Source organism: Chrysoperla carnea, chromosome 3 (assembly GCF_905475395.1).
Source record: "Chrysoperla carnea chromosome 3, inChrCarn1.1, whole genome shotgun sequence".
Classification (NCBI taxonomy): domain Eukaryota; kingdom Metazoa; phylum Arthropoda; class Insecta; order Neuroptera; family Chrysopidae; genus Chrysoperla; species Chrysoperla carnea.
In genome coordinates, this window is record NC_058339.1 from 70830359 (window position 1) to 70855221 (window position 24863).

General features: G+C 29.6%; 6 protein-coding genes across 7 annotated transcripts; 5 read left to right on the top strand and 1 right to left on the bottom strand.

Moving 5' to 3' along the window:
- The first annotated feature begins 543 nt into the window (after window positions 1–543).
- Window positions 544–1289, top strand: LOC123295625 (cytochrome c oxidase subunit 7A, mitochondrial-like). 2 transcript variants are annotated; one of them, XM_044877038.1, is made up of 2 exons: window positions 544–704; window positions 936–1289. In XM_044877038.1, the coding sequence occupies exons 1-2, from the start codon at window positions 633–635 to the stop codon at window positions 1227–1229; spliced, it is 366 nt and encodes a 121-aa protein (XP_044732973.1). In that variant the 5' UTR covers window positions 544–632; the 3' UTR covers window positions 1230–1289. The 2 variants fall into 2 exon arrangements, with proteins under 2 accessions (XP_044732973.1, XP_044732974.1); XM_044877039.1 differs by having other exon boundaries at window positions 1002–1282.
- A 941-nt stretch (window positions 1290–2230) lies between these two features.
- LOC123296221 (polyphosphoinositide phosphatase) lies at window positions 2231–6443 on the top strand. The gene is made up of 6 exons (XM_044877683.1): window positions 2231–2412; window positions 2484–3983; window positions 4306–4667; window positions 4749–5099; window positions 5937–6122; window positions 6185–6443. Exons 1-6 carry the CDS (start codon window positions 2338–2340, stop codon window positions 6441–6443), a joined length of 2733 nt encoding a protein of 910 aa, XP_044733618.1. The 5' UTR covers window positions 2231–2337.
- Window positions 6444–7401: 958 nt separating this feature from the next.
- Window positions 7402–8244, top strand: LOC123296411 (ubiquitin-60S ribosomal protein L40). Its single transcript, XM_044877876.1, has 2 exons — window positions 7402–7538; window positions 7755–8244. Exon 2 carries the CDS (start codon window positions 7765–7767, stop codon window positions 8149–8151), a length of 387 nt encoding a protein of 128 aa, XP_044733811.1. The 5' UTR covers window positions 7402–7538; window positions 7755–7764; the 3' UTR covers window positions 8152–8244.
- Window positions 8245–11607: 3363 nt separating this feature from the next.
- Window positions 11608–16877, top strand: LOC123296410 (leucine-rich PPR motif-containing protein, mitochondrial). Its single transcript, XM_044877875.1, has 4 exons — window positions 11608–11771; window positions 11845–12384; window positions 12541–15497; window positions 15953–16877. Exons 1-4 carry the CDS (start codon window positions 11635–11637, stop codon window positions 16432–16434), a joined length of 4116 nt encoding a protein of 1371 aa, XP_044733810.1. The 5' UTR covers window positions 11608–11634; the 3' UTR covers window positions 16435–16877.
- Window positions 16878–20499: 3622 nt separating this feature from the next.
- Window positions 20500–23662, bottom strand: LOC123295014 (syntaxin-5). Its single transcript, XM_044876213.1, has 3 exons — window positions 23040–23662; window positions 22054–22421; window positions 20500–20871 (listed from the first exon to the last, which is right to left on the bottom strand). Exons 1-3 carry the CDS (start codon window positions 23452–23454, stop codon window positions 20500–20502), a joined length of 1155 nt encoding a protein of 384 aa, XP_044732148.1. The 5' UTR covers window positions 23455–23662.
- A 366-nt stretch (window positions 23663–24028) lies between these two features.
- On the top strand, window positions 24029–24642 carry LOC123295682 (barrier-to-autointegration factor). The gene is made up of 2 exons (XM_044877103.1): window positions 24029–24301; window positions 24363–24642. Exons 1-2 carry the CDS (start codon window positions 24176–24178, stop codon window positions 24507–24509), a joined length of 273 nt encoding a protein of 90 aa, XP_044733038.1. The 5' UTR covers window positions 24029–24175; the 3' UTR covers window positions 24510–24642.
- The last annotated feature ends 221 nt before the right edge of the window (window positions 24643–24863 follow it).

Sequence of the window (24863 nt, forward strand, 5' to 3'; positions counted from 1 at the left end):
AACAATAAATGTAACTTTTAATGTATATAAACAATAAGCTATTATTGGAAAATCTAGATACAATGAAAATGCAAGATTTTACTAAACAAATTGTTTATGTTAGCAACGATCAATATCTTTTTAGCAACTATTGTTGAAAATAATTAAGAGTAATTTATATTAAAAATTGAAATCTATTTTAACAATTGATGACCTTTTCAAATATTTTTAAAATGTTAATCTTTTATTATTAACGAACGACCTGATATTTAAAAAGTAAAAAATGGAACGCGTTAAAGAAAAATAATTAGTTATTTAATAATAATAAATATATAATAATACTTTTTTTAATCAATCTAAATCAGATTAAGATACAAAAATTTTGATGATTAAAAAAAAGGCATTTAAAAAAAATAATAATAAGAAAAGAACTAAATTAATTTTGCCACCTTTAATATTTTAGTATAAATTTGTCTCGATAGAGGCGGCAGCTATCAAGTGGGTAAATTAAAAATTAAATATATGGCGAAAAATTTAGAATTTACATCACTTGCGCATTTGATAAAAAAGTATTCTTGAAAGATTATTATATTTCACGATAGTACGACAGCCATTTTATTAGCGAATATTTACATAATAGTTAAATTTCCAAAATGCATTACCAATTTAGCAGTTTCACAAACCGATTAGTGGGTACAAATAATCCACATGCTTTATATCCAATTGTAAGAATATTTAAATTTTCATTTTTTATTGTTTTTATACATTTCTCAAAATCAGGGTTAGATATTGGTTATCTTAACCGTAAAACAAAAATTTTGCTTCAAAAGATTAAATTTCATTTGTTTTGTCTTATTTTAATGACTAATCATGATTGTTTATTTGTTTTTGAATGTATTTTATGTGGCTGAAAATGTCACGCCTAAAATTGTTAGATAATGTTTATTGTATTACAGAGCCCAGTACCACTTAGTAAAAATGATCCTCCAAACGTAACATACGCTAATGCACATCTATCTAAGGTTCCAGAAAAACGAGCGATGTCTTCGGCACAAGGTGGAACCAGTACAGTACCAGCTGGATTACTTAAGAAAATGGAACAATTCCAAAGGAAAGATGGTTTACCAGTATTTTTAAAAGGAGGCCCAGTTGACAAAGTTCTTTTCGGTTTGACAATGTCACTTTGCGCTGTTGGTGTTGCTTTATCATTCAAAGTATACTACGACTTATCCTACCCCAAGAAACAATAAATTAAATTTATTTATTGAAATGTAGTAAATTTGTTAATGAATTATTGTACAGTTAAATTTTAATTAATAAACGAGTAAACCGTAAATCCGTTTCTATTTTTCACGAAGATATTCCTACAAAAATGCATTTGAAAGGTGTTTGTACAGCGTGACTCACACAATGATTTAAATTTAGGTAGATCGAATTAATCGTAACTTTCAAATAGGGTTGCCACCTCTCCAGATTTGATCGAGAAACTTTTGAACCGAAATCCTGTACTCTGCCGATATCAACATAAATTCGATAATTATTTTTTGATTATTTGTTTCATATTCAAGTAAATTTGACAATATTGAGTTGCTTTTATTTCAAATTGCTTAAATTTATCGAATTATGGAAAAACTATGGAGTACACAAAACATTAAAAATATCGAACAGTATAATAATTCGGTGGTATAATTAGATTAATTTCACTATTTCCGGAACTGGGAGGTGGTAACCCTACTTTCAAAAGTGGCTCACATTAGAAATCCGCTATTCAAAACTAGTTTTTACTTGATTTTTTTCATTTTTACCGGTACTTGATTTATAGGAATTTATCGGTTCATTTTTCAAAAATGTACAAAGAAATGCTATTGTCTCTTTATTTTTTAAACATGTAGGAAAAAGTTGATCTAAAAACTTCATACAGAATTTTGGGTGTTATGTTACTGAATATTTGACCAATCGTCAAATGAATTCGATTTTTGGATTATTTGCCAATTTGGGTCAAAATTGCAGTATGCCTGGTTTTATCAAATTGCGTGCGAGATAAAAGGATTATAGTTTTTATTTCAGCTCTATCTATATATGTGGGTAAGATTGTTCACCATTTTGGTTTTATAAAAACAGTATTTGAGAACATTGAGTGTATCATATATTTAAAATATATGGAGTCTATTTGACATTAGCATCAAAATGGCGAACGATTTTACCCACATAAATATGTAATAATAAAGGTGTTGTTTTGACACCTGTCAAAGAGTCAATTTCATATGGACATGAAATGTATCGTAAAAAGTAAAACATGCCAAAAAGGGTTCCATAATTAAATAAGAACTGTTTTAAAGAGAAATAAAATAATTCAAAATGACTGCCCCAAACGTAATATTTCAACCCATAGTAAGCAACATCCAGAAAATTGTTGTTTATGAAACTAAAAATGTAAGTACTTACTTATCCAAAAACGGTCCATATAGTCGAAAAAATTGTAATAAATTTCAACAAATTTTTAGCAATACATATTAATTGGTTCAATAAACACTCAAAATCGATTTCGTGTTTTAAAAATCGATCGGACTGAACCCAAACAATTACTAATTTGTGACGATAAAGTCGATTATACACAAGATGAAATCCATAAAATTGTTAATATGATCGAAATGGGAAATCGTTCACGATTAGGTCAACGATCGAACAGTATAACTGGTAGTTCGAAAATTATTTCGGCATTTGGTATTGTAGGATTTATTCGTTTTCTTGAAGGTTATTATATAATTCTCGTTACAAAAAGGCGGCGAATTGCTGCAATTGGTTTGCACACAATTTATAAAATTGAAGACACTTGTATGATATACATTCCTAATGAAACTGTTCGAATTGTACATCAAGATGAACCGCGATATGTAAAAATGTTCCAAAATATCGATTTATCGAGTAATTTTTATTATAGCTATAGTTACGATATTACTCATACTTTACAACATAATATGTCCCCTCCACGATACGTTCAACCAAATTATTTAAAAAAAGACGTAAAATTTTCGTCTGGAGATAATGAAAATAATAACGTAGAAGATGCTAACGAACAAACAAGTTTAGACTGGATTTTTCCTCAAGAAAAACCAAATGATTACGATAGAATCCAAGTTTATGGCATTAGGCATAAACCAAATAGAAAATTTGTTTGGAACACATATCTACTTTCAAATGTAGAATCAGAATTGCATCCTGCTTGGGTAATATACATCGTACATGGTTTTATCGACCAGTCAAATATATCGGTTTTTGGACGCTCAATTTACATAACATTAATAGCACGTCGATCAAATAAATATGCGGGGACAAGATTTTTAAAACGGGGTGCAAATTTTGATGGAGATGTTGCAAATGAAGTAGAAACTGAACAAATGGTACATGATTCTGGTGTTTCATCTTTTGTTCATGGCCATTTTAGTTCATTTGTCCAAATGAGAGGTTCAATTCCAGGTCATTGGAGTCAAGATACCACTCGAATGGTTCCGAAACCAACAATTGCCATTGATTTAAATGACCCGTATTGTGAGACAGCCGGAGCTCACATGAACGAATTATTTAAACGTTACGGAGCCCCCATAATTATTTTAAATTTGGTTAAAAAGAAAGAGAAAAAGAAACATGAAAGTTTTCTGAGTGAAGAAATGAGTGGAGCTGTTGAGTATTTGAATCAATTTTTACCACCCAAACATCATATTCAGTATATTAGTTTTGATATGGCTAGGAAAAATAAAGGGAGAGTTGCGAAAGTTATGGGAATGTTAGCGACGATAGCTCATGATGCCGTTATGAAAACTGGAATTTATACGAATCATCCTCCTTACTATAGTCAAAAAGCTGATACCATAATTGGTAGTCCGAATCAATCGTTAAATAATGGACGTCTTCAAATGGGAATAATTCGTACAAATTGTGTTGATTGCCTAGATCGAACCAATACCGCGCAATTTGCTATTGGAAAATGTGCTTTAGGATTTCAGGTATAAATTTTTATTTATTTAAAAACTTCTATTCATTTACGAACACCAACCCAGACCTCAGGCCAGTAAAATCTGCTCGAGTACTTATTTACGCAAGAGTATATAGGACCGGTTAAGAAAACTTGAAAGTTACCCTTTATCTAGCAACAGTTTAATCCATTAAAACTTGGTACCGAAAAAAGACTGCCATAATCTAAACCTGAACTTTCCATACATTTAGTAGGATAAGAATCTTTTTATAGAGCAATAATTCCTGATTTACCGTTAGATGAGTCTTAAAAAATTCAGTTTAAAAACAACTATGATTATTTTATGTTTCTAGCTATGTGCGTTGGGTATTTTGGACACACCAAAATTAGAATTCGATTCAGATTGTGTACGAATGTTAGAATGTTTATATGAAGATCATGGTGACACTCTTGCATTACAATATGGAGGATCACAACTAGTCCATCGAATTAAAACATATCGAAAAACTGCTCCATGGACATCGCAAGGAAATGATATAATGAATACTTTAAGTCGATATTACAGTAATACATTCTCCGATGCTGAAAAACAGAATACAATTAATTTATTTTTGGGATTATTTATACCACGAGAACAAAGTCCACCAATTTGGGAATACATTACAGATTATTATATGCATCATCGTCAAACTATCAATTATACTCCAAATTTTACGTACGTACTTAGGCTTATTCAGAAACGGCTAAAGATGTTTCTTGGGATGAGACTGAATTTGTTTAAATTATTATTTTACAGAATACCAAAAACTCAATGGTGGGAACCGGATGTTTTAAAAGGTTTACCAAAACCATATAATGATATAACTCGAGGTGTTATTGAAATTATACAAATTCACAATCGAGACGCTGAAATGATTGACGCTTATATTGATTATCATCGTTTAAACGAAGTTACTCCGATGAATGAACATTTCGCGTATAAAATGAGTAATTCAGTACGCGATTTTATGCCCAATTTAACCGTCGATTATAGTCCATTTACACCACGTGTGCGACCCGGTAGGCGTAGAGAGGAAACAGGAAAGAAAGGTGAAACTATGAAAAATCCTTCTTTAACTGGACAAAGTTCACAACCATCCGATTCAAGGTATAAATATTTTCTTTAAATTTTTATTTTTAACTTTTTACAGTTATTTGTTTATATTGCCGAAATTATTCATCAAATTTGTTTTTTTATAATGTATATCGGATTTTTAAATTTAAACTTATCGAAAATAAATTTCTTGGTTACGACAAGATTTATGCTTTACAAAACTTGAGAACAATCTACCACCCAATCTCTTTTAAGCAGAAAAGTTTGGCCCAAAATTAGTGGTTTTCAAAAAAAAATTCCAATAAAATCGGTTCAAATTGCCAGTGTTATAAAAAAAAATAGAATTTTTTAACTTAATGACGTCATCAAAATATAAAAAATTTAATTTTGCTCTATCTCATCCAAATTTTATCCAATTTTGATAAACCAAGTATGTAATCCTACTAAATTTGAGTCATACTTTTCAAATTTGTGGTCAAATTAACCTGGCTATAATAGGTTTCAAGAATGTTTATTAGTGGTCCTGGAATTAAGCATATAAATGATAGTTAGCGAAAAACTACCACCACCTTTCCCAGCTGTGTTCTAGTGAGCTCCGCTGAATGGCCTAGCACACAGCCTGGTCTGTCGTAGCCATTCCTTGATTGGGTAAATTACGGAGCTTTTTCCTGTGGAAATAACATGCTCAAATTAAAGCGGCCTTTGAGATGACCCCCTCGAGTCAATAATTCCACTGCTTTGTTTCCTTTAACGCCAGAGTGGTCCGGTATCCAGATCATTCTGACTGTGTTATTCAGTACCGCGCTATGCGGTTCGTCAAAAAATTAATTGACTTACAATTACAAAGGATCTTAAGAATATAAAACTTTGAAGAAATGCTTTTGATTTCAGTTCAAGTGAAGATAGCGAGATAACAGACGACGAGACAAATGGAATTCAAACAGAGTCTCAAAATAGTGGTTCAAAAAGTAGTTTCTCAACAACATTCACATTTGAGTCATTATTTCCATCAATGCGTCAAGTTTATGGAACCGAGCCGGAATATCCTAAAAGACCGGATATATTACTTTACAAACGGTATTCATAATGATTTTAATTTACGATTGTCAAGTTTTTAATAACGAATTTTTAATTTTTAGGTATGTGCTAGTTGGTCAAAAAGCAAATGGAACAACACATTCAAGTAGTGTACACCTTTCGAAATCAATTAAATTGTTTCAAAAAACTACCTTACCACCCGATTCATGTTTTCAAGTTAGAACTCCTGTTGTAACAACGAATGCTGTAAATATTTACGAACAATATGTTAATAAAGGGAAATTTAGAGGGATTGTATGTAATCCTACAGATTATTCTATGTATTCTAAGTATGCTCGAAATGAATTTACATGTAAATAAAAAATTGTTAAGTTTTGTATAAGTAATATAAAAAAATAAAAATTATTAAATTATTATTAAAAATACTTGGAATTTGAAATTAATATAGTTCTAACGTGTATTCAATATTACGTTATCCTTACAACTCACGTTAGACACATATTTACCCTTTGCCTAATCATTCCGAAAGTTATATTGATTGACAATATTTTACCTTCTTTGAAATAAAATAAATAATTTATTAGCTTAACGCTCTCTTAAAGAGTTTTCGATTTAACGAGATGAATATTCTTTTTGAATTTTATTGCTATGAAATTAGATAATTCCAAATAATTCTTCATTATACATACATATTTTACTAACTTCGACTTGCGGAGTCTGTTTTTGAAATTCGAATTATCAAGTATAAATATGCACTAAAGAGGGAAACAATATTTTGTTCGAGTTACAGAAGCTGAACAATTTGAAATATTGCGTATTTGGGCGTTCAGCGGAAAAAAAGGACAATTTTTTTTTGTCTTATCGGTGGTTTCGTTTTACCCAGATTCTGTAAAATTATGTTGCACTGAATTTTTATTTCATAATCCCTCATTACATCTGAAACACGTTGGCTTTTAAACCCCTATAATAAGACTTCTTGAACAGAAAAAAATATATTGAAAAAAATGCAAAATTAATTTTGAATAGGGAAAAGAATTACTTTCAAATTACACCACAAAACGATTTGTAGACAAAAATTGTGACGGTATAATATAATTTTAAATGTTATGAAAAGTGGTTTTTATTTGAATTCAGCGCTTCAAAACCTATTTCACGTGACAAAGCTAATTCAAAATGTCCAGATTACTCGATTTTTACTATATTTAATAATTATTTGTACATTTAATAATTATTTGTAATATTTGTACAAAGATTTAATAGATTAATCATAATTTATATGAAATTATAAATAGAAAAAAGAGTAACATAAATTTCGCGCTTTATTTTAAAGGATATTAATTGTGAACCACAAGAGGGCTGTTAAATCAATAGTTATTTTACCGGAAACAATTGAATTAGCACCATAGACTGTTCTTGTTCTCTTGTTTTTTCGTTTGTGGCAACCACGTTCTGAAAGTAAGTAATAAATTTTTAATTAAAAAATTTATAGTATTAATAAAATTACAGTTGATTTTTCGTTTTCATTAAAAATTACATTATTTCTAAAAAATATCGTGTAATTTTCAAAATTTATTATTATTTAAATGTGTTAATTGCAATAGGTTATATACCATCATGTCAATGACAAGTTTTAAATTTTGAAATTAATGAAATATTTTTTTAAATTTTTAGGTGAGCCACAATGCAAATTTTTGTGAAAACCTTAACCGGTAAAACAATCACCCTCGAGGTTGAACCATCTGATACTATCGAAAATGTGAAAGCTAAAATTCAAGATAAAGAAGGCATTCCTCCAGACCAACAACGTTTAATCTTTGCGGGTAAACAATTAGAAGATGGACGTACTTTATCCGATTACAACATTCAGAAAGAATCCACATTACATTTGGTACTTCGTTTACGTGGTGGAATTATTGAGCCATCTCTTCGTCTCTTAGCTCAAAAATACAATTGCGACAAAATGATCTGCCGTAAATGTTATGCTCGTTTACACCCAAGAGCAACAAATTGTAGAAAAACAAAATGTGGACACACCAACAATTTACGCCCCAAAAAGAAGTTGAAGTAAATAATATTGTATTTATACAATTTTTTGGAATTAATACTTTCATTAAACCTTAATGTAACAGAATTTGCAAATATAAATAAATTATAAATGTAATTCTTGGTTTTATTTAATGAGCCCTTATTGAAATGGTTTAGTTTAAGCGAGTTTCGAATCTCCTTTGTAAGGGTATCGCTGGTTACTATATCGAAAATTTCCGATTTTTTTGTGTGTGACCCAACATTTTAATTTTTTTACAACATTGAAGGATTATTATTTTGTTAAGGGAAAATTTTAAGTCTAATTGTTTCTGAGATATTGAATAAAATTCGATTTCAGAATAGCAGTTAAGCAATTTAAGAGAAGTGGGATCTTGAGTTTATATCAGAAACATCTTATAAGTGAGAAAAAAGATAGAAATGGTGTATGAAGCAGGAAATTCTAAATCGAAAAGTATTTCGATCTAAGTTAATGAGTTTTAATTTCTAAAATTTTCGACTATTAGGAAAATTGATATTTTTGTAATGAGCAAAGTTGGAAGAAATGAACTTTAGCATAATAATTTATCAGCAGCCATTTTCACTTTTAATTTAATATTTACAGCTATTTCGCAGTCTTCAAATTTACTCGGAAAAAATTTTTCAAATTTTAAAATTCAAATCTTGTAGCGTTGATTTGAACATTCCATTTATCCACTGTTCAATACTTTTGGAGCATCCTGCATAGGGTATAAGACTACAAATAAACGGTCATCAAATATTCGTTGAATGATATTCGCCAGCTTATGTAAAGCCACACCTTTACATAGTAAAAAGAGATAATGGTCTTTATAAGGCCATAAATGTTTTTTCTGTTTTTGATCCGTAGGTATACATTGATTTTTGATAATTTTACATAGAAATTGATCCCTTTCTCAGATAGTTTTAATCGAGACATAGTCCATTTCATATATGGTTTTTGATTCGTAGAAGCGAGTTGATCGATTCTACGATTCAAAAATCATAGAAAATGACCTATATATCAAGCAAATTTTTCAGTTCGTCCACAGAATCTCGGCCAGCGCTTAGAAATATTTCTAAAAGTTGTAAATATATTTCTGATATTTTTGACATTCCCGAGCTGCATCTGTATTCGATGTGTAAAGAAAGTGATTCTATTCATACACAAGAGTATCTAACTAGACATCATTAGAGTCGTGATCAACCGTAAAACGCCTACGAATTTCGCCTCAGGTCTACCGTAAAGGGTAACTTTCGGCACGCTTGAGTTTTTTAAGGATATTCGTTTGCAAGCCTCTTAGCCTAATTTTAATAGAAAAGCAGAATTAGAACTGCCAACACTGATTTTGGACCGGAGTCACCCTGTTTTTTGGATATTTTCACAATAATCTATGGTAGCGACTTATGTATAAAAAGTATGATTTTCCAAAAACTGGAGATTTTAATAATAATTCAATACCTTGATAATATGAATAATTTGTTAAGAAAATTGTTTATTCTTCGTAGATGTACAAATATAAAAAAAGGTAATCTCCAGTTTTAGTGGTACGATCACCGATTTTTTAAATTTTGATTTTAAGCCATAACAAGTGAAAACAAACAATTGACTGAGTTAATTGTTGAAATACCATGTATAGGCAGAGTTGATTACTCTTTCACATTACACATACATACATGTCACACATATACCACTAGTTCGATTTACATCTAGGCATATAAATATCGCGAGTATGACAAAGTACATGCGTTAAGCAATGCATCTAAGTAAGAGATATTATAGATGTTATATGAAATTGCAAAAAAACTTCGATGGCTTCGATGGTATCGTGGCTTCGATGTCTTTTCAGCTATACAACAGTTCTTCTGTTGTGTGCCTGCATAGAGTGGGAGAGAACACATGTAAATAATACTGCTCACTAAGATGCATTATATAAAAATTTCAGCTTGATATGTTTTTTCGTTTTTTAGTTATCGTGATGACAGATGGACAGACGACAGACAGACAGACAGACCGAAAATGGACTAATTTAATGATTTTATGAACACCTATACCTAAATTTTGTTCATAGCATCAATATTTTTAAGCGTTACAAACGTGGGACAAAACTTAGTATACCTGGTATGTTTCATATACATAAACTAAAGTACATAAACAAAAAATTGAAAAAAATTTATGGTTTCTGATTTAAATGAAACTTAGTATATAAGGTAATTTTGACCCAAAAAATTCAAAAATCGTATTCATTTGTTGATTGGAAGCATAGTTTTTGAAATATCACCCATTATCCCATATTTTGGCTCGATATCTCCGAAACTAGTTTCCTAATCGTTATATAAATACGATTTTTGTAAATTATGGGTCAAAATTACCTTATAAACAGAGTTTTATCGAAATCGGAGCCAACATTTTTTTTTCGATTTTTTCGATTTTTGTAAAGGGGTACCCCTTAAAAAAATTCCAAAAAATCGAAAAAAATTTATGGTTTCTGATTTGGATAAAACTTAGTATATAAGGTAATTTTGACCCAAAAAATTCAAAAATCGTATTCATTTGATGATTGGAAGCATAGTTGTTGAAATATCACCCATTATCCCATATTTTGGCTCGATATCTCCAAAACTAGTTTCCTAATCGTTATATAAATACGATTTTTGTAAATTATGGGTCAAAATTACCTTGTAAACAGAGTTTTATCGAAATCGGAGTCAACATTTTTTTTTCGATTTTTTCGATTTTGTATAAAGGGGTGCCCCTTAAAAAATCCCAAAATTCGAAAAAACCAATACTTGTAATTTTGGAATAATTAATAATTTTGAATGGAATACGCAAAGTTAATTTTTGATAAGGAACATTTTTACATTTAAACTTTTGTTCTATCTCTAACGGTTTACAAGATGGGTCCTACGGACCCAAGACCCAATTGACCTATGATGCTCATTTACGAACTTGACCTCACTTTTTACGTCCTGAGTACGCTGTAAAAATTTCAGCTTAAGATATCTTTTTTCGTTTTTGAGTTATCGTGTCCACAGACGGACGGACGGACGGACGGACAGCCGGAAATGGACTAATTAGGTGATTTTATGAACACCTATGACAAAATTTTTTTCCTAGCATCATTATTTTTAAGCGTTACAAACTTGGGACTAAACTTAATATACTATGTACATTTCATATATACATGGTATAAAAATTCGATACTTCGATAAAAATTTTTGAATTACCCTTAGAATTTAAATTTATTTCATGTAGTCAAAATTATAAATTACTATCAAAAAGTTTTAAAGTAATAGTAGTTTTAGTAACAAAATGTTAACTTATATTCGAATCAAAAAGAATTAAAAAGTGGAGTTTGGCCCTTTATTCCATAAAGCTTTATTCCTAATCATTCTAAAATGTTATAATATATAACTCTATTATTTCTAACTTTCTGCTCGCATGCTGCTGAGCATGTGAGTATTGAATATTAGTGTTGCGCTCTAGTACGCTAAATATAATTGTTGCAAAATGGCTTCAATATTACGTTCATCAAAATTTGTTCGATATATCGTTGGTTTTACACGAAATGTAACAGTGAATCCTGTTCGGGATTTAGATACCACAGCCATACAAAATGGTCAATGTCTTTGCAGTATTTTAACCAGGTAAAATTTGAATCATACATTAAAATAACCTAAAAACACACCGGTGGTCTTACGCAATTTTTTCTTTACATAGATCGCTTGCTTCACAAAATGCAACCCAACATTCAACAAACGATTTATCATTAGAAAAGAGTATTAAAAGATTAGATCAAGATGTACGTAGATCGGGACGAATATCTAGACGTGACATAGAAGATATTCTAGATGAAATACGCCATTCTCAGTCTCCTTCAAGTTCACAATCGTTGTTAATTATACGATGTTGTGGTAATTTAGTACCTGAAGAGCAACCAGAAATTCGAACAAAACTCGTACAAGAAATATGGAAGACGTTAAATAAATTAAATGTTCCTATGGATGTGTCACATTATAATGCCCTGTTGAGAGTGTATTTAGAAAATGAGTATGAATTTTCACCCGTAGAATTTTTAGCTGAATTAGAAAAACAAGGTATTGAACCGAATCGTGTGACTTATCAGAGACTTATATCTCGATATTGTCAAAAAGGTGATATTGAAGGTGCTACCAAAATTTTGGAATTTATGAAAGAAAAACAACTTCCTGTTAATGAAAATGTATTTAATGCACTTATTATGGGACATTCACAAGCTGAGTAAGTATAATTTTATATTTTGAGATATTAGAGTTTATATTCGATATTTATACTCGAATTCTCGAGGTGTATAATTATTATAGAGATTTCAAAAATTTATGCGCTTCAATTAGAAATTAAATTATAAAAACTGAAGTTTTTTTTTTTTTAATTAAGTGATATGGAATCGGCAAAAGGAATATTGGGAGTTATGCAACAAGCTGGCTTAGAACCTAGTGCAGATACATACACAACCCTATTATGTGGATATGCTCGAAAAGGAGACATCACTTCGATTAGTGATACGATAAAAAGTTGTGAAGAAAAAGAAATAACATTATTGGATAAAGATTACATGGATATAATTTATGCACTAGCTACAAACGGTCACGGAAGCTACGCACCAGAATTATTAAGTAAAATGCGAAAATCGTTTGGCTACAATCAAGATTGTATTAATTTAATTCTAAAATTAATCAATAAAAATCAAGAGGAAGTCGCTCTAGAAGTCTTAAAATCAATGACACGTGGTACTAGTGCTGAAGAAAAAGCACCAGTTGGTGGATTTTTTATTTCACAAATGGTAAAAAGTAAACGACCTGTTGAAAAAATTATATCAATTGCTAAGTACTTAGAAAATGAAAATTTAAATCCTCGTGCTTTATTAATTGCGGCTGATTCCGCGCTAAAAGAAGCTAATTTAGATATGGCATTACCGATTTTAAAAGAAATACAAAAACATGACTTACCTGTGCGATCACATTATTTTTGGCCGTTAATTATCACGGAAAGTAAGAAAAATGGAAATGACGGTGTACAAAATGTTCTAAAAACAATGATCTCGACTTTTAATTTGTCTGTAACCGGTGAAACAATACGCGATTATGCAATTCCACATATGAAATTTACTACACCGGATCAGTGTATTTTAATGTTACGAGATACAGGTGTTTCAGTTGCATCGGCTGCTTCAAATTTAGTTTACCATTATTTGGTAAACAATGATTTAAAAAATGCCGCAGATGTTGCATTCCGATACTCGTCACATTATTCCCCAGTCTTGTTAAAACGACCACTCGCATTAACATATTTAAGAACAAAAGATACGGAATCATACATAAAATTAGTTCGACAAATTCATGATAATCTAAAACGTGCTGATACTGCATTACAAAGTTCACAAGAAGATAATGAAACTGTTGAAGATGCTTCAAGTACAACCTCAAATCGTTTTGATCCCCCACACGTTGTTGGTCAATTAGTTCTCGATATTGCAGTGATTGGGAAAAATGACCGTGCTCAAAATTTGTCAGATGTACTTTTGGGTCTTATTAATGAGGGTTTAAGTATAAGTAACAAATCTGCTGAACGTTTACAAGAATTACTTGGTGAAAAAATCACTCCGGAAATTACAACATATTTAAGTAAATTAACATCCGGTGAATTAACACCCATTCCATTAATAAAATCGGCATCGAAAAATGTAACTTCAATTCCAAATGCAATTCAATTAGAAAAATCGATTAAAATCGCCGAAGAACGCGGAGAAAATGTAAATGGTTTAAAACGACAATTATTGAGTATTTATTGCAAAAATAAGGAGACGGAAAAAGTTGAAACATTTTTACAAAATTTAAAAAGTGATTTTGAAATAACAAATGGAATTTACGCACAATTAATCGATTTGTATTGTTCTGTTGAAAATTTGGATAAAGCATTGCATTATAAACAAAAATTATACGAACTAGATCCTAATTTTTGTATGGACGATGTAAAAGTTATCAAATTAGTTTCATTATTATGTAAAAATAATCGCATTGACGATGCAATTGAGTATCTTAAAATTCAGTCTCGAGAACGGAAATTAGACGAACGTACTTTTGGATATAATAATCAGTGCTGGAAATTGTTGATGACTCTAGCTGAAGAAGGAAAAACTGAAGATCTTAAAAAATTATTTAACACGCTAATTGAAAAAGATTACATTGAAATTTCGAATGTTATGTTAGGTCCTTTAATTAAAGTACACTTGGTTAACAACGATTTACCGAAAGCAATTGAGGAATTCGAAGAATGTTGCCAAAAATATCGATGCACACCGTTTAAAAATGAACTAACCTGTAAATTAATTCAAAATGAGGACGCAACCAATTTACAAAAATTGACCGATTTAAGTACAAGTATTCATGGAGAGGTAAACAGTCTATATGATCTAGTTTTTGCATTTGTTGAATGTGGACGCGTTCGCCAAGCACGTAAAATATTAGAAACACCTGGTTTACGAAACCGCCAACAAAGAGTTAATTCCATATGTGAGCGATACAGTTTAGAGGGACAAACAGATCCACTTGAAGGGTTAATTGAAGCGACGAAAGATTTACATCATATTGATCGCTCGAATATATTTTTACATTTATTGAACTCTTATATTAAGCAAGATGATGTTGATAAAGCTCTAGGATTATGGACACGTATGCAAGAAGAAGATACTCAACCCTCTGATGAATTTTTACTTAAGTTAGGCAGCTTTTTGAAGACCAAGGAAAGAAATGTACCATTTACAATTCCTCAAAAAAGTGCAGTTAAAAAACCAGAAAGTATATCTCCACAATCATCTCAATCAAGAAAAGAAGATGAAGCAATTGCTTCAAATGATTTAAAAGCATTCAGAACTGCACTAAAAAATTTTGAAATAGATAAAGCGTTAGAATTAAGAAACAAAATTAATCCCAGTCAATTATCGTTATTAGATACATCGTCAGTTATCGAAACTCTAGTACAATCCGAACGATTAAACGAAGCGAAAAAAGAAGTTATGAATATGATTAATACAAATGCATATCCAATTCCACGTGTATTTCGATTTTTCTTAAATAAATTGGCCTTATCCGGTGATGTTGATACGTTAAACGCTATTGGTGAAAAATTAAAACCGGAATTGAAAAAATTAGTTTCATTTGATAATCGATTATGTCATGCAAATATCGTTGCAGGAAAATCTACTGAATTTTTATCATCATTAGATTCAATTATTGAAAATGCGAAAGATGAACAATTACCGGACATTGCAAATCAATTTCCAAGAGGTGGTGCAATGGGAATATTAGAATCACATCCAGAACTTGTACCAAGATGTAAGTAAGCTATTTAATTAAAGAAACTCACAAACACAAAAAAAAAAAATAAAATGTTGTAACATATCTTGTAAAGATATGTTGTACACATTATGGGGTGAAGATATAATTTCTTAGAATGACAAAACTTTCTTAATCAGAGTGAAAGATAATAATTTATTATGTAGCCTAAAAGACGCTAGTCGTATTCTGACCGGCAACTTCTTAGCAAATGCAATTGTCACCGTTTTGATTGCCATGCCAAATGTTCACTAACGCGTTTATTGATTTAACACATTTAAATAGATGTATGTTTGTATTTTGGAAGCTACATTCGTTATTTAGAAAATAATTATTTTCCAAAATACGATGGGGCGAATAATTTGTACAACATTTTTTTGTATATATTGATCACTTAAAAATGTTTTAAATATCAATTTTTTTAATACATAATTTCCTAATTTATATTATTTCAGTTGAAGAAATTGCCATAAAATACGCAAATCGTGGAATCATAGCACCAGCAAATGTACTATGGATGAAATATTTCATAAGCAAAAATACAGAGGATGCAAATCGTATATGGGAAAAATATTTAAAAGACAGTCCCAGAATTATGTTCCAGCGTATTGTACAGTATGCACGTGAAAGTAAAGATGATGAACTCGCACGTCAATTAATACAAGTTTTAAAATCAACTAAAGTTACCGAGGGTGCGTTTGGAAACGCTTACAGTTGTTTATTAGACGTGTTAGTTGCCAAAGAAGAATATGAAGTCGGTTTAAAAGAATTACAAAACGCTGTAAATGATGTATGCTTAGAAAATATCAATCGTACAGCTTTAACACGATTAAAACAAGGTTTAACACAATTAGGGAAACCATTCCCATATGAAATTCCACCAAAAAATGCTAAATCTAGTTCGAGTAGTAGTAGCGATGATGAGAAAAAGAAGTAAAAATGTGTTCAGAAATGTCTGTTGTTACAAAGTCTGTTAGTATTTTTTTTTGTTATGTTTAGTTTTTTTTGTATTCTTATTTTAATGTCACGTGATAATTTATAATTTTATTAAAAATATTCATTCTTTGTTGAAAGCATTGAATTGTGAATCATATTATCATCCTTAGTGTTTCATAATCATCCTATCCAAACGCTTATGCATGAGGAGACAGGTCTAATCCACATTTGAATACGTTTCGGTTTCTGTTAGATAAAGTGACAAACTTTTATAGTGAAGAAGAGGGGTAGTTTATCCATAAAAATGCATGAGTACACATTTGCTTATGGGTTTTTAGATCAAGTTGTTGTTCAGCCAGTGTGGAGTCTATAACTCGGTTTAATAACTTCGGTAATAATATAGAACTCTAGTTAGTTAAGTAAAGTCATCGATGTATAGCGCGCTGACACAGATCGTTCTTATGCAGCTCTTGCGTTTTAAGATCGCCATGTCAAATTAAAAAATTTCTCCCGAAAAAAGGGATATCTTTCGAATGAAAACATAAAAAATAATTGTCTTTAAAAAGATTGAGTGAAACGAATTGTATTTGGATTTCGAAATTAGGCAAATCATATTGCCTAATTTGAATTTAATTATCAATACAACAAATTTTTGAGTTGCTTTAGTGATGGTATTAGAATTTATGACTTAATTGAAAATATTGTCAAATATTTAAGTGGGAAAGTGAAGTGTTAGATAAAAACCTGAAATCTTTCTTGACAATAATCTCATTAATAATCATTGTAAAACTAATTCGAGTATTAATAATCATTGTTAGTGCAATAGTCTAAAAAAATTATACCACAAAATGGAAAATGTGACTTTTTTTTTTAAAAATATGTTCAATATTTTTTATAAGTTCTTCATTTTAAAATAAAACTTCTTAAAAAAATTATTTATTTATTTTTATTTGAAATAGAATTATTAACAATTTTGTAATTAACATACAAAATAGTTTAAAATAGTTTACATCAACGTTGTGTCTAGTGGCTCGTTGCCGAGATAATAATTTGAAAATTCTACTACGTTCTCACTTTATGTGTACGCTAAAGACTAAGTTAAACAGAACGACAGCTGCTCGCCCGAAATTCTACTCTACAATATTGGATAAGCAGGATAGTTTACTGTTTCGAATCCTTCAGACGATGCACCAAAAATGTAAGAGCTTGTTCTTACATCTGAAAAAGATGCAAGTTAAAATACGAAATAAAAATCAAATAACTATATCTCAAAATTTATTCCGCAATAATGAAGTCCAAACAACAGGCGTTGCTGCAATGTCGTTACACCCTCTAAAGTATCTATACTGAACGAGCAGATTACTTTCTCTTTAACTGAGCTTAAAAGCTACGTCTACACTTAGTTAGATTGTGGGTTGATTACAATTTTATATTAGTCGATCCATACGGAATTCCGCAGTATCCGTTAAGTAGTTTTGTGTGGTATTCTATTCTTTAAAAATTTACCTTAGATGATTTTAAATCTCTTTAAGAGAAGCGGTACATTTTTAGACCTTCGATCTATTTTTCGTCATTAATCTTTGAAATGAGAGGTAAACCATGGAATTTGATAAAAGAATAAGGAAGATCTCGCGACCAGACAGAAAGCAGGCTAGAGAAATAATATGTAGGATACGAAACATAATAAAAAATGTATTTGGATTCGATTTGAATTTATAGATAAAATACATATCGATATATAGGGTGTCCCATTTTATTATCTCCAACTAAATTTTCATCAACAAAGCGATTTGGGATGATCCGAGTAAATCCGAATTTGATATTGATTAAAAAAAATTCAACTCATGTATGTTCGTAAGTAGCATCTATTTACACTATTTACATCTCTAAATTAAAAAGACATTTGAACTACTTATTTACACCACACTGCACCAATAAAAAACATTTTCTTTTCAAACTGTGGCGTTATAATTTATTCTCTACCTATAGTTTTTGCAAATTAGAATAGAAGTAATTTACACATATAAGAGCAGAAGTAATTTAATGTTCGAAATTTTGATACTTTCCGCTAGGAATATAGAAATATTTTTAATAATTTACAATAATAAATAAATAATTTACAACACCCACTAATATTAAATAATTATCTCGCCAGCGTGTGAGTAAACACATCGTTATTAAAACGAAATCCCCATCAAATAAAATTTATCACATATTTTGTATTTTTTTGCAATTAACTTTTTTTTGAATTGAACGTTTCAAATTTGATTTTTTTTTTGTACCTAAGAAAGAATAGTTTTGTTTTGTGACCAAGTTACAATTAAAAATCGATTTAAAAAATATATTTTTTGAAAATTTTTGCTAAATAAATTATCTGTTTTATTAGGAAAAAAATAATAAATATGTAAAAAAAATAATGTTATAATAAAAAAGTTGTTCCAAAGAATTTTGAATTATTTGCTTTTACTAATCATTCACAAAACACGTGAGGAAAAAGTAGATTTTTTTGCAAATACAGACTTTTTAATGCATTAGTACAATTCCTCGGTTCATCAAGCGATGGCTATACCAGACTCTTTACTCTAAAGATTTTCAAACGAGTTTTTCGTTCCTCTATGATTGGGCAAAAGTAGCATTTTTTAGCAATCTCCATCTTACTGACTTCATGTATTTTGTGAATAGTTCCTTACAGAGTGAATCATGTAATTTCAAAATAGGAATGTTTTTTCTTAATTATTAAATTTGTTAAAATTTTTTGAAATAAATTAAGACCTTTATAGGAGGCATTTTGGGGTATTTATGGCTACAGAATCAAGTCTCCAAATAAAAAAATATTATATTTAGATTTTAAACGTTTCATACAATTATTGATTTTTTGATGGAATGTTTTCAATTCAACACAAATACATGCTTCTCATTATTCTTGCAGTCAATTTCACTTAAATTAGAAACAAAAATGATTTATAAAGACGCATTATTTCTAAAACTAAAATTAATTGTTAACATATTGAGTCCGAAAAATGGGTTGGAATCCTCACACTACTCAACTTTTTATTCACGATTATTTTGAAATATGACGACTTTTTTTAACCCGATAGCTGGTTATATCAATACAAAATCTAAAGTGCTTGATAAATAGTGTATGGGTTAAATATTTTACCTAAAATTGGGTGGATGACTGATAACGAATGTGCCACATTACCCATAAAAAAGGAAAAGTAGACTTGATACCATAACAAAATTTGAAAGTAAAATTAAATTGATTAAAACACGAACAAGCTATAAGCATTCAAAAATTGCTGCCGAGTCTTGCAGAAGAAAGTTGTATATCTAATCTCTACGGCGATACTCAACAATGACGTCATATTTAAAGTGCCTTGCTCTTTGTTTAATTAGGAGTTTTAAACGTTCATATTTTGAGTACCTTTAAAGATTTTCTAAAAGTCATAATCCCAATTTGATCACTTCAGGTTCATAGAAATTACATATAAACTCTGTTTTGCAAGAAAGAGGCGAGCAATAATCTTTGAATGCTTATAACTTTCTCGTTTTTTAATCAAATTTAATTTAATATTCAAATTTTATGATATCAAGTCTACTTTTACATTTTTGTGGATAATGTGGCAAATTCCGACGATACTTTCACATATCACCTTTTAATGTTCTTATTTTCCCACACAATGAAAACAATAAAATAAAAGGAAAATATTTTTCCAATATTTATCTGTAGCTAATGAAAATTTATCTAAGAGTTCGGTCAAAAAAGTTTTTTTTTTAAATCAAACGTGAATGAAAATTATTGGAGCAGTCTCGCGTTGTATGAAAGAACCTCGACAGTTATTAAATGACTAAAAGTCGTGTTTCTTTACTTAAATTCCCAAACATCCTAGTGATTATTCTGTATCTATGTTGTTAGGGTACAATAAAATTGCATGAGTCACCCTGTAATATTTCATTAAAAAAACAGAATTTGAAAAACAATAAAATTGTAAAAATAACTTTCAATATATTGTGTTTAAAAACAAATGTATGTAAATAACATATGAATAATAATAATAATAGTATACTATGCAACAAACACTACAAAGAAAATAAAGAAAGCTATTAGCACTGCAAATATTTTTATCATTAGCCACCGATTTGAAGTCACTGATTGAAAATATTTTAATATTTCACCATGTGCCGCTTCAATATTTAATTCAGCATCCTGTACATTTGTATCAATACGTTCAACCATTTCCTCTTGTTCTTTTACCATATGAGCTAATTGTTGAAAAATACCACCTAACTCAACAATTGTTGATTCAATGTTTTGCATTGTTTCGGCACGATTTTGTAAATAATTATCTGTTTCATCGTATAACATCATTTGTTGCTGTTGCTGTTGTTGGGGTGATAATAATGGTGTTCCTGGTCCTGAGTCCATATTTATACTAACCTAAAATTGTATAAACATTGCTTTAACAAACAAATCACAAAAAATAAATTTATTTGATTTATCGATCAAATAAATGCATGAAATTCTGAACTTTTTTATCTCTATTTTCGGAGTACATAGAGTATTTAAGACCCCAAAAACACATAAATCCAATTAGTTTGACTAATAAATAATCCGATCTCTAGATATGACGTGAAATTGATCCAAGAAATTGATTTTCGTATGGGATTTTGGGCCATTTCCCGGAAACTAATCACTCAATTTACAAATAATATCGATTTTTGTTTTTTTTATCGTCAAATTGCTCTAAATATCGAGTTCGAATTCCAAAATAAAACGCTATTTTCGATTTTTTTTCAAAGGAAAAATTACAAAAGAGAATTGCAATTGCTATACCCTAAAAAAAATCGAGACAAATTTTTTGTTTCCAAACTCGATAACAATCATTAAATAAGGTAATCATAAAATAAAATCGAGTCCATTCGTTATCGAGCCAAAATATCATGTGATACTAATTTTTGGATAACATCAAAAACTACGAAAATATGAAGGATTTAATATATCAATACTTTCATGTTAATCAATCATTTTAATTTTAATTTTAGATCTTGTCATCTATTCTCACACATTTTCAAATTTTAACAAAAGACATATTGAAATTATTAATCTAATGGTTAAATGAACTGGGTTTTCGTACATTTTGGGTCATAATTACTCTAGAAAATCAAAAAATTCAAGATAATAATTGTTCTCTTTATATTTTTTAAGTTGATTGAACAATCATTAAAAACCAGATGGGTGATTCCATGTAAAAGTACTACGAATGGAAAAAAAATTGTTTTTGATGGTAAACATACTTTAATTTGACGTAAATTAAAGATTTTTTTTATCCCCCCTCCCTCCACCTAAGTACATGAATCAATTTTTTTTGAAACCCTCCTCCCAAAGTGCTTACGTAATTAATGAATTGTACTCAAAAATAGCATTTTAGTACTTTTTTATATCTTTAAAATGGTTTTGAAGTTCCTATCTTGTGTCCTGTAATATTAATTTCTAAGGTTTCTTTTAAAATGCAACTCAAAATATAACTATTTGGCAATCCAAAGTGACGGTAGTGTCATTAGAATTTTATTAACACATTTAGAAGTTGTCTCATAACCATAAATACAAATAACAATATACCTGTTCATTAGCTAATAACACACTTCCTTGATAATGTCCTTGTACAACAGATGGAGGTAATGTATTTGATATAGGCCCTTGTGAAAATTGATCCCGTCTATGTTTTTGTTGTTTTAAATTTTCAGTTCGTACTTCTAATACCGATTTAAAATCTGTTGACATTGAAGCCAATTTTGATTGTAACGCTAGAACCACACTACTTGTATGTGATTTTAAATGTTTCCCAGAATGTAATTGATTTTGTGATTTTGATATTTCCTGTAGTTTTGCAATTTGTTGATTTAAACTACCTAAATCACCTTTAATGATATAGGTGAGTTCTTGGATTTCAGATGATCGATCATTGAAGAGTGATTTTTGTTTCGCCACTAGAAAACAATTTTAAACATTATTTCTTGAAAAATCGTTTCAATGTAATAAACTCTTTCGAAATTGGCTTTTAGTGAATTTTAAATACTATGGAAAGTTTCTTTCTTAAAAAGGATTACAAAATCGGCAGAAAATAATTTCACGTGTGACTGTGGAAGACAAAAGAATTTGGACATGAATAATAGTCGGCCATTGCGTAGTTCTGCAGTGCACGTCAAATCGGTGCGGTACATTTATAGACCGAGAGTTTACTTTTCGTCATTAGTCGGTACGATAAGCTTTAAAATGAGGTGTTAACCATGAAATTTGATAAAGGTATAAGGAAGATCATGCGGACCGATAGAGAAATAATATATAGGATAGTGATTTTATTATTATAGTGATTATGAAGATTGGTTAGGTTTTTACTTCGATTATCGTGATGTTTATTTCAATAACTATGTCTCAACTCAAAGTCAACGGAATAAAAATGTTCATAAACTTTTCAAAGTTGAAAATCGTGACTGAAATACTCTTCGTATTTAATAAATAATCAGAAGGTCACCAACTACAAATTTCACTAAAAGACATTTTCCATAATTAAGTGAAAGTTTCTTTCAGTTAAAATATAAACTCACATAAAGTTAACTTTTCCAATTTAGTATACGTGCTTGCAATATTCTTCCCAATTGTTTTAGCTATTGACATAAATTCCGAATGACTTTGTATAAATTTCGCCTTTCGTGGATCACGTACAGTTATTGCCCGATTATTGTAGCTTAGCAAATACCTAACGGCATTGCCAAATTCATTGGTTCGATCCCGTGATGTATTCATGTCGTCGTGTATGTTTAAATCTGGTTTCAAAATGTCTTCAAGATCACTTGGTTTTGTGTTTACATTATACGTGTTATTGATTGGAGATTGCACTAAAACTTCGTTTGTAAATGGTTTAGAATTATTATACAATAAATTTGGATTTTTATCGCCTGTTATGACCACAAGTGGTTGCTGTTCTGTTTCAGAACCAAGACGTCTTCTCCTAGCTGGCATTGCATGTTAGAACTGTTATCACGGACGAAAGTATTTTTCGTCAATTATGTAGGTTTCTTTTAACACTCACTCAAAGTTCACTTTTTTATTGTTAATAACTTTGATAAATTTTTTAAGAGATGACTGTTTTTTTAATCAGATGTTCAATAACACAGCTAACACGTATGTTATGTGGCAGAAACGTCAAACTAGTCATCTTTTTTAGACAAATATTAGTTACATTTTTAGACAAACATCTAATAACAAAATAACTAGAATTTGTTTGCAATATTTTTTTTTCTTTTAATTTCTACCTTTCTACTATTACTTTGCAAATTAAAATAATTCGAAATAAATTTTATACATAAATTAAATTGGTAATTAAATAGAAGAAAATTTCATGAATACTAAAAATACCAAAAATTTTAATGAAAATTATTAACAGAATAATTTTCCTTACATAATTGCTAAAAATAAATTATTAATCATTAAAAATAAATTTACTATAACGAAATAAGATAATTTAGTACAATTTTTTGTATTTACATAACGGAAGTTGGTACCTAATATTAAACTGCGCAATATCTAAAAATTGATGCAAATGATTCAATTGGTTAGTGAAAAATATTTGCTGTTAAAAACAACTTGAAAACCGTATTGTCAATGTTTTAAGTAGAAAATAAGTTATTATTTATTTTAAAAAACAGAAAAACAAGTGGACATTTAATAATAATTTGCAAAAATGTCAAGTACATCACAAAAACATCGCAACTTTGTTGCGGAACCAATGGGTAATAAACCTGTTACTGATCTAGCGGGAGTTGGAGAAGTTTTAGGTAAAAGATTAGAAACTGCTGGTTTTGATAAGGTAAAATTTTATTATACTTTTGTTTTTATTACATTTTAACCATGGATTATTTTTGGTACAGGCTTATGTGGTTCTCGGGCAATACTTAGTTCTTAAGAAGAATCAAGAATTATTTCAAGAGTGGATGAAAGATACCTGTGGAGCAAATACTAAGCAATCGGCGGATTGTTTTCAATGTTTAAATGATTGGTGTGAAGAGTTTTTATAATCCTTAACTTTACTTTTAATTGTTTTTTATATATTTTCTAATTTTAATATTAAAAACGAAGTTGAACCTCGAAAATAAACCTCTATTTTTAATGTTTCATAAGTAAATGTATATACTACTATTAATGTACTACATAAAAAAATTGTATATTTTAATTACTTTGAAAATAAAATCATTTAAATTTTATAATCGATTTGTAGTTTTGAAGACTTAATAAATCAGACAATATAAACAGTAAAATGCAATGGCAAATATAGCTGGCCTTTTGAATCCTCCAAACAGTTAAAGAATGCATCAGGTCCTAACGCAGAATGTGAAATTTTATAATGTAGGCGTATATCGCGACGGTTTTCT

Coding starts and splice junctions, on each gene's coding strand:
- LOC123295625 (XM_044877038.1), top strand. CDS start 633: ATGCATTACCAATTTAGCAGTTTCACAAACCGATTAGTGGGTACAAAT. Junction 705..935: donor CACATGCTTTATATCCAATT/GTAAGAATATTT, acceptor ATTGTATTACAG/AGCCCAGTACCACTTAGTAA.
- LOC123296221 (XM_044877683.1), top strand. CDS start 2,338: ATGACTGCCCCAAACGTAATATTTCAACCCATAGTAAGCAACATCCAG. Junction 3,984..4,305: donor AATGTGCTTTAGGATTTCAG/GTATAAATTTTT, acceptor TTATGTTTCTAG/CTATGTGCGTTGGGTATTTT. Junction 5,100..5,936: donor TCACAACCATCCGATTCAAG/GTATAAATATTT, acceptor TTTTGATTTCAG/TTCAAGTGAAGATAGCGAGA.
- LOC123296411 (XM_044877876.1), top strand. CDS start 7,765: ATGCAAATTTTTGTGAAAACCTTAACCGGTAAAACAATCACCCTCGAG.
- LOC123296410 (XM_044877875.1), top strand. CDS start 11,635: ATGGCTTCAATATTACGTTCATCAAAATTTGTTCGATATATCGTTGGT. Junction 12,385..12,540: donor ATGGGACATTCACAAGCTGA/GTAAGTATAATT, acceptor TTTTTAATTAAG/TGATATGGAATCGGCAAAAG. Junction 15,498..15,952: donor TCCAGAACTTGTACCAAGAT/GTAAGTAAGCTA, acceptor ATATTATTTCAG/TTGAAGAAATTGCCATAAAA.
- LOC123295014 (XM_044876213.1), bottom strand. CDS start 23,454: ATGCCAGCTAGGAGAAGACGTCTTGGTTCTGAAACAGAACAGCAACCA. Junction 22,422..23,039: donor ATTGGAAAAGTTAACTTTAT/GTGAGTTTATAT, acceptor ATTGTTTTCTAG/TGGCGAAACAAAAATCACTC. Junction 20,872..22,053: donor TGTTATTAGCTAATGAACAG/GTATATTGTTAT, acceptor ATACAATTTTAG/GTTAGTATAAATATGGACTC.
- LOC123295682 (XM_044877103.1), top strand. CDS start 24,176: ATGTCAAGTACATCACAAAAACATCGCAACTTTGTTGCGGAACCAATG. Junction 24,302..24,362: donor AAACTGCTGGTTTTGATAAG/GTAAAATTTTAT, acceptor TTTTTGGTACAG/GCTTATGTGGTTCTCGGGCA.